Here is a 13,918-nt window from a genome sequence, read left to right on the forward strand (position 1 = left end):
AACGCCAAGGCTCCATTTTGCGGTTCCAGGCAAAAGACCAGGCGATTTTCACACGGCTCCCTCACCTCCTCTTCGACAACCTCCGCCAACCCCTTCAGTCAACAACCGTCGAGATGGCCGAACGCTCCGGAATTGTGGTCGGACTCAACGCGGGCCGGGTACGTTCTTACTGTCTCTTTACACCATGTTTTTCGGTCGTTTGAAGGTCTCCCAGGGTCTCTTCTTTCTTTTCGTTCGGTCTGTTGGTCTCCTCAAAACCAGTTGGGTCAAGGTTTATCGCGAAAACACTGGGAAACATCACGACTAGGAGGAATGCAATCGAATCGCCCATTGGAAAAATCCGAGACCTGCTGGGGAAAATTTCGACATCACGGAACGCTTTTTTTGGATTCGACTTTGGCACCGAAGCTAGCACTCTCCTTCAACGCAGCCCTGTTCAGATCACGCTATGAACTACCCAGACAGACAGACAGACAGACAGACACGAAACTCGGATAGAAGAGAACACCGGGACCTGCGGCCGTTACATGGGACTTGCCGAAGCAGACGTACTGACTGGGTTCTGATGTAGAAAACCACCGCCCTCAACACCCCCAAGACCCGCATCTCGCGCACCAAGGGCAAGTCTTCTCGCCGCACCGCTTTCGTCCGCGAAATCGCCCAGGAGGTCGTTGGTCTCGCTCCCTACGAGCGCCGCATCATTGAGTTGCTGCGCAACGCCCAGGACAAGCGTGCCCGCAAGCTCGCTAAGAAGCGCGTACGTTTTAATCTCAACCTTTTTTTCATTTTCGTCTGGGTGGCTCTGTTACTTGGATTACTTGGATTTGGATCGATAGGGTCAAGATCTTGGTGTATCAGAATGGTACTGCATGCATGCATGTCTATCGTGCAGAACTAGGTTGATTTCAATATCTACTTGGTCTGTGCTTGGACAAGCCTGTGCAACTACTATTCTGTTCTCAAGGATTGGGATTCTTGGCCCAAATCACGCGATATCCATTAGGATCGGAGCCCACCCAGTTGATCCATGCGTTGAAATTTTTGCTAACTTCATGTCCAGCTCGGTACTTTCGGCCGCGGCAAGGCCAAGGTTGAGTCCATGCAGAAGGTTATTGCTGAGTCTCGCCGCACCGGTGCTCACTAAATTCCTGTTTTTCTTTCGTTTTAACGACTCGACGCAAAAAAAGCGTGATTCTCGGATCGGAAAGGGGGTTTCGTGGCAATTGGGCGTGCATGAAGGGGAAGGCAAATATGGGATTCCTTCTCTGTCGTATGGAGTGAAACCATAATGAAAACAATATTCAACCATTTCACGTTTGATATTTGCAATTGAGCCACTTTCCAAATGAAGGTTTACAACGTAGATGGAAATGCGCATGATTGTCGAAGTATGCAGAGTGATGTTTGACTTGATCCATCATGCGTATTGAAGCTATTTATATGAAATTTAAAAAACATGTATTTTAAGTCTAAACGCACGTCTAAGATATTGATGCATCTTCACATGATACGCCAAATAGTCAAGTCATGATCATCAAGAGCAGCACATGTCGCTCACCTGAACCAAATAAATTTCATCATTTCGGTTTCATTTCTTACCCGGCAGCTTCAGCCATTTCGGAATGCCACCACTCTTCCGTGTCCCGCTAGGCTTATTACCGACCTGAGCGCTACTTGGACCCGGCTGCGAGGGAGCAGGAACATCTTCCTTGAGCTCTGGCGGCTGCTCCACCTTGAGCTCTTGAGCCTGGCTCCGAAGCTCGGAGCGTAGAATCTCCGACCGGCGTTCATGAACAAAAGAGGCAGCGTTATCAGCCCAAGAGAAGTTGACGAGCACACGGCCAGCCAGTTCTAGATCTTTGATCAGATGCTTCTTGTCTGATGGAGGTATGACGTTTGTATGCTTGGATCGGGATACACCGTGGACAGTGAGAGTGAAGCTCTCACTGGCGAACGGTGGAGTAAGACACCCTCGTGCGAATTCATACAAGGACTGTCCTGTGTCTGAGGTCCCAAAACTGGCGACCACTTGGCTCTGATCTGGGAAACGGATCTTCACATTTACCTCGTGAATTGCTGCTCGCCTTGCCGCTTCTGCCTCTGCCTTGGCGGCGATCTCGGCGTCTGTTGGCAAGCGCTTTGGGCGAGAGGACTCGTTGAGCAACCGCTGGTGCAGTTTTGCGTGCTCAATAGAAGGTATGTAATCACTCTCATTGTAGTCTAATTTTGCCGACGAAGGGATGTCTTCCGAGGGAGGGGAGAAGACAGTAATTGTTCGGCCAGAGTCGGCTGTGGAGGTGGCCGGTCCGGAGATAGATGGGGATGAGGCAACTTCGTCCGATGCGGCCGTGACACTGGAGAGCTCTTGTGCAGGCTCCTTGCTTATGCTGTCAGCGGGAGCTGCTCTTTGAACTGCGTTCTTATCCTGTGCCGAAGGAACCTCATCCTCAGAAGACTTGAAGAACTCGCCAATCTTGAGCATTGCTTCTTCGATAGGCTCCTCGGTCCGTCGGAAACTGAGTCGAATAAGAACATTGCCACTGTTGAAACCTAGCTGCGCTAGTGTTTTTTGTAGATCCGTGAAGCTCGATACTTCACGCTCCAAAATCTGAAGGACGGGAATCTCATAGTATAGTCGTCCGGCGACATCTCCACCATCGGCGGAGGACACCGCCCGTGAAGTGAGATTTCGTACTGTGCTACTCCCTGCAACACCTGCCTCGAACTTGCGTAGTACCATCCATAGTGTTGTCGTACTAGGGAACTTGTCAAGGATGCGGCCATTTGGGGCTTCACGAGCCTCAGATTCGGGCAGTTGTAGGCCGACGGTTACAACTGACGGAGAGCGAGAGAGTTGAACAAGTTCAAGCTTTGCCCCAGAAATGAGACCAGACAAACGGTAGGAAAGAGAAAGGTCTAACTGCTTGCGATTGTGTCTGGTGCATAGAAAAGTCCAGGTCAGTGTTGTTAGCGGAGAACAGGTACACTTACTCACTTTAATGAGTACTGGCTAGCATTATATCCAAGTTTTGAACATGCTTCTTGTAGGATATCGGCCAAGTGTTTGGTGGGAGTCGTCTTGATTGTTGCCCGCCTGGCTGTCGCGTCGATCACCACAACGTGGGCACTCATTGTGTATGAAGAACGCTAGCTCCGACAGAAAGATAGAGAAGGTTCAATATCTCATTAAAGGTATGAAAAATGGGCAAGTCAAGAAAAAATTGGGTGAGATTCGAATGCGGGGAGAAAGAGGGCGCGGAAAGCAGTCGAAGGTTGCATGCGAAACAGGCAGCGGTGCGGGCGTCATCTGAGCTCTCGCGTACCTCAGAGCTTCCTCCCCGTCATCAACTCACCTCCATCACCTCCCCCAACCTGCCCCCTTCTCAACCACATTTTCTATTCTGTTTTCTTGTGCTTTAGCTCTGAAATTTCTCTTTTATATTGAATTGCATTGAAGCACTGCAATTATGGTAAGAAAAATGGGCACTTTTTCCCTATCATCAACGAATCTCTGGACCTCAAAAGCTGACCGACTTCTCCCATCATAGTCCAACCCCTTCGACATCAGTATGCCGGAACCTCGTCCCTCGTGAATAATTAAACAAAATACTAATTGTTCTGCAGATGGCGGTGCCTGTGTCGCTATGGTGGGCAAGGACTGCGTCGCCATCGCCTGTGACCTTCGCCTGGGCATGCAGGCCCTGACCATCTCCAACAACTTCCCTAAGATCTTCAACTACGCTCCATCCACCTATCTCGGCCTGACTGGCCTCGCCACTGATGTCAATACCGTGTCCGATCTCTTTCGTTACAAGGTCAACATGTACCGGCTGCGCGAGGAGCGCGACATTGCACCGCAGACCCTCGCTAACCTAGTGAGCTCATCGCTGTATGAGAAGCGCTTCGGTCCTTACTTCGTCAGCCCTGTGCTGGCTGGTATCAACCCTACAACAGGGAAGCCGTTTATCTGCGGCTTTGACAGCATTGGCTGTATCGATTTCGCCAAGGACTTCATTGTCAGCGGAACAGCAAGCGACCAGCTCTTCGGTACTTGCGAGGGTCTGTGGGAGCCTGATCTGGTATGTATCATTGGTGTTATCATACTTCCTGCTCGACACCTTGTCTAATACGCTTTGTCATCATAGGCCCCCGAGGACCTCTTCGAGACTATCTCACAAGCGTTGCTTAGCGCCGTCGACCGAGATGCTCTCTCCGGTTGGGGTGCCCAGGTTTACATTATAGAGAAGGACAAGGTTACCCAACGGTTATTGAAGGGACGACAGGATTAGATTGGGGGAAGTGGCTGTTTTAGGCTTTCCGTTGGTTTGAGGGCAAATCCCGGTTTTCGTTGGATGGTATGTGCCCTGTACTGTCAATCAATGACGGGATAGCACAAGAGCAACGCGAGAGCGGTTGATACCTGAGTCGGAGGGCAATTGTGTTCTTTGACTCCATGTTTCTCTTACTCCTATCACGATAATAAAAGGCCCCCGTTGTCATGCTCATAGTATACCCTCGTTGACGCTATTAGTCCAGCTGTGGAGAAGTAGTACACGCCAAACCAGGTGAGTATCTCCTCCTCTGTCCACGGGCAGTTGTTGGACCAAGTGTGCAATCTGTCTATACATCCAAGCTAATGACCCGACGGGACTATTGTGACGCCCATAGCCTAGAGGCTGGGGTCGAGGTTTTTGCTGTTGTATGTATGCGTTGCCACGGGTTCCATATGCCCATGTCCGGGCGATGTTACCACGATCTTTCGCCAAGATAACACGGATAGAAGGGGATTGAGGAACTGATTGGGGCTTCGCCATGGGTGCCGCGGCATGACAGGCATTAGGTTTAAGTGGATGGCTTTGGTGTGTTGAAGGTAGTAATGAGACATGGTACGGGCGATTATGCTGCCCGATTCGCCTTCTTGAATCACTACGCTGGCATTCGTTGGTCTCTTTGAGTAGACCCAGATAGTGCTTGTCATATTCGTAGCCTAGTGCAATCATCACTTGGTGCAGAGCTTCGGCATACTGTGCCAGCCCGAATCTTCTCTTACTTTGTTGCCAGGATGCATTTGACCATTGCTGATGCATAGTACTCAACGTGTCGTCTTGACGCTGCACGACGATACTGAGCTATCCCCGTTGTCAGCGAGACGTGGGATGAGCAGGGTGGTTTCGAGGAAGCTGCCAGGCCCCGATAAAATAACAACGAATTAGCAGGCGTGACCGTGACACCGATGTAGAAAATTCGAGGGGCTAAATACACCTAAAAAAAAAGCCACGGAATCGGTTCTGAATTGTTGCCTTGGTTTCACAGTCCTAACGTTGGCGAAAGTGGTCTGAGAGTATTTCAAAGGTTTCAAGTATAGGAAAGTCATGTCCACCAACTAAATCGAGAAAGGAGACAGAAGACCTAAACATTCAAAAAGACACGATAAGGCCGCATATGTGACCAAGTATTCCTGTATGTATTCAATTTTTGATGAATACCCATCTTCATGAGAATTTTGTAGATGAACCGTTAGCGCTTGGAAAAAGACATGACTTCCAGGTGCTCAATTTCATATCGATGTATATTCAATAACCAGTTGGGAAGTAAAATTTAGCATTTAATACGTCTATTGATAGGTGGTATGTGGGTGTTCGACGACATGAGATGACCTAAATAGGATCCGGCGATGTTATCAGCGAGAAACAACCTCCAGTCCCTAGAGCTAAAAACAGAGCGCCTACAACTTTTATGGCAGACCTATCTTCAGCAACAGAGCACCTGAAGTCTTCTATGCTGAGCCTATCTTCAGGGGAAAAAAAGAACCTAGAGCCTTCCGTGCCGAATTTACCTCCGGAAATAGAGCACTCAAAGGCGTCCATGTGGGACCTGACTCTACAACTAGTGGTCCAGAGATTTCAACTGCTCGACATTAAGTCTTAAGCTCACCTTGCCATCAGCTACATATCTTTTTTACGGATACTATCAGGATTTTTTGGCAGAGGACGAGTTTGCCTTCCTCAAGAGATAAGTTCGGCCGAGGTTGGCTTCCATATGGGCAACCAAAACATCCGGTCGGAAACCGAAATCATTCCTCTAACTTCTATGTCGGTTTTAGGGTATTAGGATACTGTCCCTCATGCATCAAGCTACACCTGACAAATGAGTCTAAAATCTCAGAGAGGTAGTATAGTACCGGGATAAACCGCAAATGCCTGTAGCCCGGATTTGTGAACGTCCTAAGTGCGACGTCCATACAAAAGTGCCACTGGAATGAGGTTCACTAAAGTCTCTTTCAAGTTGAGAAAACACGAATTCTCGATCCAAGTGAAATTTTGAGAAGTAGATGCTTCAATATGTAATTGTGTTGCTTTGCTCGGTAGGTTGGGACGGAAGACTTACTGAGCTCATTATGCCTGCTAGATTGATATCGACCAAAAGAAGGAGTTAATGTGGTTATATGTGTAAAGAAGAATGTTGATCATTCAGAGAGTATTGAAAAAAGAACAAAAAGGAGCCATAGCGAGTATTCACAACGTATAACACACAACATAAAAAAACAGTAGTAGATGTGTTCTAGACCAGAATGAGGGCTATCGGGTACTTGGTACCTGGTACATGTTTGGTGCTGCCATGACACACGGAAATGTCAGGTCCTCGTTACATCCGAGATCATGCATAGATCCCGCTGATCCTGCAGCTCAACCTCCGTGCACCTCCGCAGCACTCGAGAGGAAAAAATCAGAGCGAGAAGAACGATCTTCAAAGGGAAATATAAGCTCGAGAGAAACTTGAAACTCTTTCCGTTAGAAAAATTAGTAGCTCTACATTAGAAAACTGGGAGCTCTTGACAACTCCTGTTTCAGGCCGTGTGTCTAGACCGCCTGGTCCCCATCGAACTAACGGAAAATCCCCTCTCCCCTCCTTCTGGGCCGTCTCTCTCCAACAATTCATATGTGGATGTAAGTCGAAGTCGTCTCGATTCGTCCACCTATTGTTTATACAATTCAAAGTTATGGTCATTGCCCTTGGATAAATAACCAGCCTGAAAAAAAAACGAACTCTCGAACCGACTTCACCTTGGATTGCCACATGGACTATGCCCGACACGCCCGAGCCGCATTTCTCCCATGCTGTCCAGCCTTGTTCTACCATGTCGCTCCCCTCCTGCAAATCCGAGTGCATGACCGGTGACCGACTAAGCGCCGTTCGTGACGACGGAGATGTGCCACGGGACTTGGGAACGTGGAATGATGGTGCGCAGACCACTGCCATTGAACATTTGGTCACACTTAAACAGGGGTTGCGAGCATCTGACACCGAGCTGTTCTGGAAACGGCTTATGGTGGACATGACATCCATAACCAAAGCTCAGTATGGGTTCGTTGCCCGGAGGGTGCACGGGAGTGAGCCCATGGCCGAACTAGGCGGGCGGCGCCCGTCCCTTTTTGGTGCAGCTTTCTACTACAACGATGGTTACCAGACCGTAGGTTTGCAGCGAAACAGGTTTTTTGCGGGCGGGAACCCCTTACTGCATATGGACCACGAACGGCCTTGTTTAATCCCCGAGAATCTCAGCTCACTCATGTCGTTCGGCGATGATCAACTACCGTTCGGCGCCGATGGTTATTTGGCCATCCCCTTATTTTCGGCTGGAAAGTGCCTGGCACATCTCGGGTTGATGTGGTCGAGAGATGGTCTTAGGCAGCGAAACCTGTCCTGGTCCTTCCTGGAGATGATTCTCCACTCACTCGAAGACTTGATTGTACAACGACTAGACCCTGGGAAACAAATCCTCGATGAAGTGTTAGATGATCCGACGACAAATACCCCTGATTTTCACAACCCCCAGACTGCCGCCTTCCATCAAGCCGCTGATTTTAACTCACACCCTCTCAAACCGTACGCCCGAAGCCTATCCCATGAGCTGAGGACTCCGATGCAGGGTGTGGTGGGTATGCTTGACGTTATGCACGCCACAGTGCGCGAGGCGATGGAAAGTAAAACTCCTGTGAAATCGGGTGCGATTTTCCAGTCTCTCAAGGAGGGGATCGAGATGGTTCAAGATAGCGCGAGACGTGCCGTTGAAGCGGCTGACAACGTCGTTCATGCATACGAGCTCAACATGCAAATACCCAAAACACCACTCCGGGAGGAGCCCGATATACTTGGCGGTCTCACAGTCCCACCTACTATTCCCGAAACCCGCCCGAGCGTCTTTGTCGAAGGAAAGAATATCGCTGTAAATCCGTACAAACGGCGACAGAGCCTACCACCAGAGATAAATACTCGACCAGCACGCAAGCAAAGACTCCGTGCGGCTTCGTCTCGGCAAGAGCTTTCACCCCGCAGCGAAGAAGTCAAGAATGCTGTCCACGAAAGTGAGCAGATCGTACATGCTACCCCAGCTCGCCAGTTCGAAGCTGTAATGGCTAACATGGTCGACCCCCGCCCGTCTCTTGCAGTACGACGATCCGCACCTCACTTACTCCTTGAGGGGATCAATGTGAACCGGAGAGGTTCTGCTTTGCGCTTCACCAAACTGCGAGATCTTCTCCGTTTGGTGATCAATGAGTCTCTTCATGTCGGTGGTCGACCGGATTTTGCGGTTAGCAATGCAACCGAGTTTGGTGAAAAGATTGAGATTCGGTCGCGGTCCTCGAATGGTGAATTGTTCACCAAGGTTGTGGACTGGTCTGTGGACCCATCATTGCCGGAAACGCTTCTTGCCGATGACCGTGATCTGGCCAAACTGATTTCATGCGTCTTTCTCAACGCAATTAAGTTTACCAACAATGGCACCATCACTGTTTGCGCAACCATTGACCCCAAGAAGAACGATGTTCTTATTCTTGTCCGCGATACCGGCCCGGGAATTCCCGCTGCGTTCCTACCCAATCTTTTCAAGCCATTTGCTCGTGAGGATGCATCGACCACAAGAAGCAAAGATGGCCTGGGTCTTGGTCTCCTTGTGGCCAAGGGTCTTTCACGTAAAATGGGTGGCGACTTGACTTGTGTGCGATCGTCGACCTCCGGTCCCACGCGTGGTACAGAATTTCGAATTCGAATTCCCGTGAACCAACGTGAAGCTGAACTCTGCCCTGGCACCCCCAATGAGACCGTTGCGACGCCATCTAGCTCTACCACTGACCAAACACGACAGGGCAGTGTCAGCAGTCTTCTCACTGACCCCTCTCCCTCTAGCTCCGCATTTACTCTCCCCCAAACCTGTCAGCTGCAACAGCCGACACCGTGTACCACCGACGAAAACCTGTCTGAAAGCCCAAAACTCCAGCGGCCATCATTACAAACCCGGTTGCATCGAACTCACATCTCCGGTGATGCATATGACAAGAAGCTTGGGGAGAAATATCCGCTGCGCTTTCTGGTTGCTGAAGACAATCGAATCAACCGGCGCGTGTTGGTGAACATGTTACGCAAACTTGGCTACTGCGATGTCCTCGAAGCGGCCGATGGCAAAGAAGCCGTCCAAATTTTCGAAGACAGTCTCTCTATGTCAAAGCTCTCCACTGTCCTTGACGTTAGTCCCGACCCAATGCAAGGCGTCACCAAGGAGCCATCTCTGGCTACAAAAATCAAACCGATCGATGTTGTCTTGATGGATCTTTGGATGCCTGAAATGGACGGATATGAAGCGACCTCACGAATTCTCCAAATGGTCGATAACCATCGGGACCAAGGTGCTGCCTTTGAGCAACGCAAGCCCCAAAGCCCTGACACCATGGAAATAGAGTCAATTTCCAGTCTACTTTGTTCGCAATCACCTCCCAAACCTCCCACCGTTCTTGCTGTGAGTGCCGATGTTAGCGACGAGGCATTGAACCGCGCCTCGAGAGTGGGCATTAAAGGCTATATGACGAAACCTTACAAGCTTTCTGACCTTCAACGGTTGATTCTCGAATTCTGCGGTGGTACTGGCAACCCTGTTGTCTAAGTCCTAGTGCAACCACTAGGGCCCATCGTCTGAAAAAACTGTTGCTTTCTTGAATTTCCGTGCTAAGACCGTTATATACCCACTGCATGCGGATCTTTCTTTCGTGTAAAACTCCCTCAATTGCTTCTTTTTTTCCTTTGGTCCAGAGGCCTCTTCAGGTTACGATTTGCATTGACTCGGCGGCCTGTTCATTTTGAACTGCCATATACCATCATCCTTTTTTTGACACCTCCTATCTTCGTTATTCCCATTTCGGATAACAATGATTGATGATACATCACAAGCGATCACCCCACACTACACTGTAACAGCGACAAACTGAATCACGAGTCCTAGCCGCCATGTGTTTTCCACTCTCGACAGCCTTATAGCTATGCCAGCACTTAAATCCAGTAGATTTGATCATCACTTGTTTTACTATTCTTGTCTATGAAAGTACTGTGGCTATCATTCATGTTGACCTAGGCTGTTCTAGTTGCAAAGAGTGATGTCGACCAATCCTGCATTCGGAACAGTCTCCTGCGGGGGAGACCGAAGTCGACGTTTTCTCCTTCCAGGTGCGTGAAGACACGAGAGTATTCAGCCTATTTGGGAGCAATTGGCAATTTCCCTTTCCCTATAGGGGCCATCTGGAAGAACTGACCTGAAGAATTTACACACACTCATCATATGCACTGTCCGCCTTCATCCTCCGACGAACGAAATCGGTCGCTCCCCCGAGGAGTGCAATTACCGTGGTGACCTTGCTGTCCCAAGTGAGAAGTGCAGAAACTGCAGTTCCATCAACACGAGTGGATTCAGTGCTGCCATAAATATCTGGAGAGTTATGTCTGTTAGCATCAGACCAACCGCACCACCTGGATATCTCAAAGGTCTCACCTGCGCTGCATCTTCTTGGCAACAACCATATTTCTCCACCAAGCGAGACCGACAGACTTGTCGACCAAGATTGTCGGAAATACACTACCCGGCACATTGACGTCTAGATCCTGGACGGTCTGGTTCGAGATAGAGGGGATACCAGCATTTGAGATGTAGTCGGTTACTTCGCCGGTGGATGGATCAGTGATTTTGTTGATTGAGGCGAACATGCCGGGCATTTTCGTGGTGACTGAGTTGCAGGTCCGAACTCGCACGGCGGTTGCAAATCCGCGACTGAATGGGAAAATATTAGTCCCTGGTAACCTGTCTCTACCTTCTGCTTCGAGTCTCACCGGACATTGTCGATATCCTAGTAGGGCATCTGCAGTGCTTTCCAGGTTTCGTGGCTGGAGAGCCAAAAGCCTGTTCCGGGATTTAGTCACTGTCTTCTCGTCTCCAATTTGGCACCCATAAACCCTTATGGACAGTGTCAGGCCCGAAATCGCCCAATTTGTATCCCACGCTTCCCAACTGGACTGTCTTCACTTCCTACAGCGCCTGTTTGTTGGCTTTCAACAACCCACCAACGAATTGTAGCTGAGAAATGAAAATCTCGCCTTCGAAAGGGTCATCAAGTAGATCTTTAGTCTCGCATAGATACGACTGATACGGGTGATTGACAGGGAGGGACTGATCTTTGATATCAATGACGGTGCAAACCCGGCCATTTCCTTTGTAAAAGATCTGGTCAACAGACAGAAGATTAGTGGACTGATCCAAAATCAATCGAACAGGGGATCATGGTAGTTGTACCTTAGCGGCAGTAGTCTTAGTGTAGTCCATCCAGACCTGCCATTGTTGCGCGAGTTCCTGATAGCTCTTATTGCCCGTGCTCTCAAGGGCCGGGATGAAACCATCGACAGCCCCTATAAGTTCGCTAGATTAGATTGTGATGGTTATATGAGATACCAGAAAGAGGATCATGAATTTACCCACCCGTTATCAAGACCAGGCACGCGGTTGACCCAATCCAATCTCGGAGTAATATCTCTGTCTTTTTCTTGGCTTTTGGGGTAGTCCCGATGCTTGGTTGATAAGTGAGTTATTGCATCCATTCGCATTCATTGATACGAGCTTGAATGTCTTGTCTATAATCTTTATGAAGGCAGAGCAATTATGCAGGAGTTTGAAGTAGAATTCGAGATCGACTGTATGATATCTAACGGAAGATTGTTCGTCTAGTCTCAGTGTGCTATAGGCTTGTCAGATGCTATCCATCTCCTCTCTTGTGATTCCGAAGCATTTCCACCCATGTATTCATCGAACGTGCCTTTCAGCACCAAAGCAGATTGCTTTGGTGCTCTTTCCAGGGTGTTGTAATTGGTGAAAGTTATGCCGAAGCGAACCCCGTATCTCTCGGACCATTCTGGAATGAGCATCAGCTCAAAGATCTTGAAACACAAAGCAAGGTAAACCCCTAAGTTGTCCATCAATGACCACGCAAAATAGCCTTTGAGATCAGAGCCATCCTCTGTGCGTGCTCTCCCAACCGCATTGAGATGATCTCCGAAGTATTGGATTCGGTAGGTATCGCTCACAGCCTCTTCGCATGTCATCTCAGGCTCGCCAGGACATGGACATCCGTTTTCTGTGAGATGAATACATTTCCCATGAAACTGGTTTCAAGCGCAGGTTCGTCGCGATGCCGGGCAAATTGGGAGGTGTGATAGCTCCTCCCGTAGAAATCAATGTCGGCCTCTCTGAGCAGAGCATAGTTCGACTCGGTGAAGTCAGAAAGTCTCTCACGGAGTTGCTCTCTCATGCATTCGGGGGTAGTCTTGTGCTAGACTATGGTGGTGTTGTCACATTCGTCGCTTGGACAATCGCTGCCCAGCAGTACCTACAACATCGCGGAGCACAAGGAAAAGTACAATCTGAAGAGAATTTGGAGATCAAGTCAGTATGAGATACTATGATTTATAGGCAAGCCATAACGATTATGAACAGGCCTTTCTAGGTGAATAAAACCAATTTCAAATCAACCATGTTTATAACCATGAAATTTGTAGATCACCCAAAAGACAACTACCTCTTAACACCAAGTTTACCAACAATTCCAAATTACCATTACCACTATTTGACAGAAGACATCCTTACCTTGAACTCGGTAGAGAGAGCTCTGATCTGTAACCCCTTGAGAAGTGTTGAATAACGGGCAACAGGTTTCCAAAGAACAAGGAGACTTACATTCGAGAGTTGCATCATGCTGAAACGATTCCCGGGGACAGAGATGACAGAAAGATCGTTGATTGAAAGAAGAGGCAAAAACCAACATTGTTACAAATGGGGTCGATGGTTGATTCGCTTTGGCTCTTGGCGTGAACGGAGACTGTCTCCCCATCCCTTCTTATCGAGTTACCCCAAAAGAAATAAAAGGAAGACCGCACTTTTCTCTTTGGATTTGCTTTTGATTGAGATTTTCCACCTTTGAACAGACGTGAATTGTAAGACGTATCTCAGGTTTACGTTCCTATCCCGAAAAACATCATGTCCCGAGCTGTTTGCTAAAGTGGGGAACCGCATCCTCGCGGAGACAGAGAGTGGGAAGACTGTGGAGAATAACATCTATGTGAGATTGACAAGATTGAATAGGTTGACATTCACTGACTTCATTATAAACAGTTTCCCCGCTCAGCAATCATTGATGATTTCGGTTTGCAAGACTCCGATCGGTCGACTTTTTGCCCTTGGAAAGGCTACGCCTCTTACTGGCATCTGATGGTGAACGGGCAGACTTTGGAAAATGCAGCCTGGTATTACCGGGAACCCTACGATGCAGCGGCTGATATCAAGGATCATGTTGCTTTCGGTAAGTCATCGTCCTGTGATGAGCCTTTGGCCGCAATTTCTTGTTGTATCTCACACTCCATTGCGGATGAACAGATAGCGACAAGGTCGAAATATCACTAGAGCCATGAGAAGGAGGCATTTTGGGATGTAGCAAGATCAATAGATGTGAAGCTCAATGTGGAGCATGCTGCGCCGGAAGCTTTTCATTCCTCAGGCCGTGAAAAGCCCTAGAGGACTGAGATATCTTTGACCTAACGTCTTGGCCCT

General features: G+C 48.8%; 7 protein-coding genes across 7 annotated transcripts; 4 read left to right on the forward strand and 3 right to left on the reverse strand.

The window, feature by feature from the left end:
- Window positions 1-113: 113 nt before the first annotated feature.
- On the forward strand, window positions 114-1,144 carry Pdw03_8653 (60S ribosomal protein L36; the record flags this gene model as incomplete). Its single annotated transcript, XM_066102028.1, has 3 exons — window positions 114-158; window positions 572-757; window positions 1,061-1,144. 3 exons carry the CDS (start codon window positions 114-116, stop codon window positions 1,142-1,144), a joined length of 315 nt encoding a protein of 104 aa, XP_065957111.1.
- A 444-nt stretch (window positions 1,145-1,588) lies between these two features.
- On the reverse strand, window positions 1,589-3,132 carry Pdw03_8654 (GLUT4 regulating protein TUG; the record flags this gene model as incomplete). The annotated part of the gene is made up of 2 exons (XM_014682375.1): window positions 1,589-2,936; window positions 2,996-3,132. The coding sequence occupies 2 exons, from the start codon at window positions 3,130-3,132 to the stop codon at window positions 1,589-1,591; spliced, it is 1,485 nt and encodes a 494-aa protein (XP_014537861.1).
- Window positions 3,133-3,467: 335 nt separating this feature from the next.
- Window positions 3,468-4,289, forward strand: Pdw03_8655 (Proteasome B-type subunit; the record flags this gene model as incomplete). The annotated part of the gene is made up of 4 exons (XM_014682376.1): window positions 3,468-3,470; window positions 3,549-3,567; window positions 3,625-4,079; window positions 4,146-4,289. 4 exons carry the CDS (start codon window positions 3,468-3,470, stop codon window positions 4,287-4,289), a joined length of 621 nt encoding a protein of 206 aa, XP_014537862.1.
- Window positions 4,290-7,138: 2,849 nt separating this feature from the next.
- On the forward strand, window positions 7,139-9,940 carry Pdw03_8656 (Sensor histidine kinase/response regulator, putative; the record flags this gene model as incomplete). The annotated part of the gene is made up of 1 exon (XM_014682377.2): window positions 7,139-9,940. One exon carries the CDS (start codon window positions 7,139-7,141, stop codon window positions 9,938-9,940), a length of 2,802 nt encoding a protein of 933 aa, XP_014537863.2.
- A 652-nt stretch (window positions 9,941-10,592) lies between these two features.
- Pdw03_8657 (putative GPI anchored protein) lies at window positions 10,593-11,922 on the reverse strand (the record flags this gene model as incomplete). Its single annotated transcript, XM_014682378.2, has 5 exons — window positions 10,593-10,770; window positions 10,820-11,095; window positions 11,355-11,545; window positions 11,615-11,738; window positions 11,798-11,922. The coding sequence occupies 5 exons, from the start codon at window positions 11,920-11,922 to the stop codon at window positions 10,593-10,595; spliced, it is 894 nt and encodes a 297-aa protein (XP_014537864.2).
- Window positions 11,923-12,413: 491 nt separating this feature from the next.
- On the reverse strand, window positions 12,414-13,066 carry Pdw03_8658 (Glycoside hydrolase, family 1; the record flags this gene model as incomplete). The annotated part of the gene is made up of 4 exons (XM_066102029.1): window positions 12,414-12,644; window positions 12,706-12,735; window positions 12,959-12,994; window positions 13,049-13,066. 4 exons carry the CDS (start codon window positions 13,064-13,066, stop codon window positions 12,414-12,416), a joined length of 315 nt encoding a protein of 104 aa, XP_065957112.1.
- Window positions 13,067-13,348: 282 nt separating this feature from the next.
- On the forward strand, window positions 13,349-13,779 carry Pdw03_8659 (DUF427-domain-containing protein; the record flags this gene model as incomplete). Its single annotated transcript, XM_066102030.1, has 4 exons — window positions 13,349-13,360; window positions 13,410-13,430; window positions 13,484-13,670; window positions 13,745-13,779. 4 exons carry the CDS (start codon window positions 13,349-13,351, stop codon window positions 13,777-13,779), a joined length of 255 nt encoding a protein of 84 aa, XP_065957113.1.
- Window positions 13,780-13,918: the final 139 nt, after the last annotated feature.

Source organism: Penicillium digitatum, chromosome 3 (assembly GCF_016767815.1).
Source record: "Penicillium digitatum chromosome 3, complete sequence".
NCBI lineage: Eukaryota > Fungi > Ascomycota > Eurotiomycetes > Eurotiales > Aspergillaceae > Penicillium > Penicillium digitatum.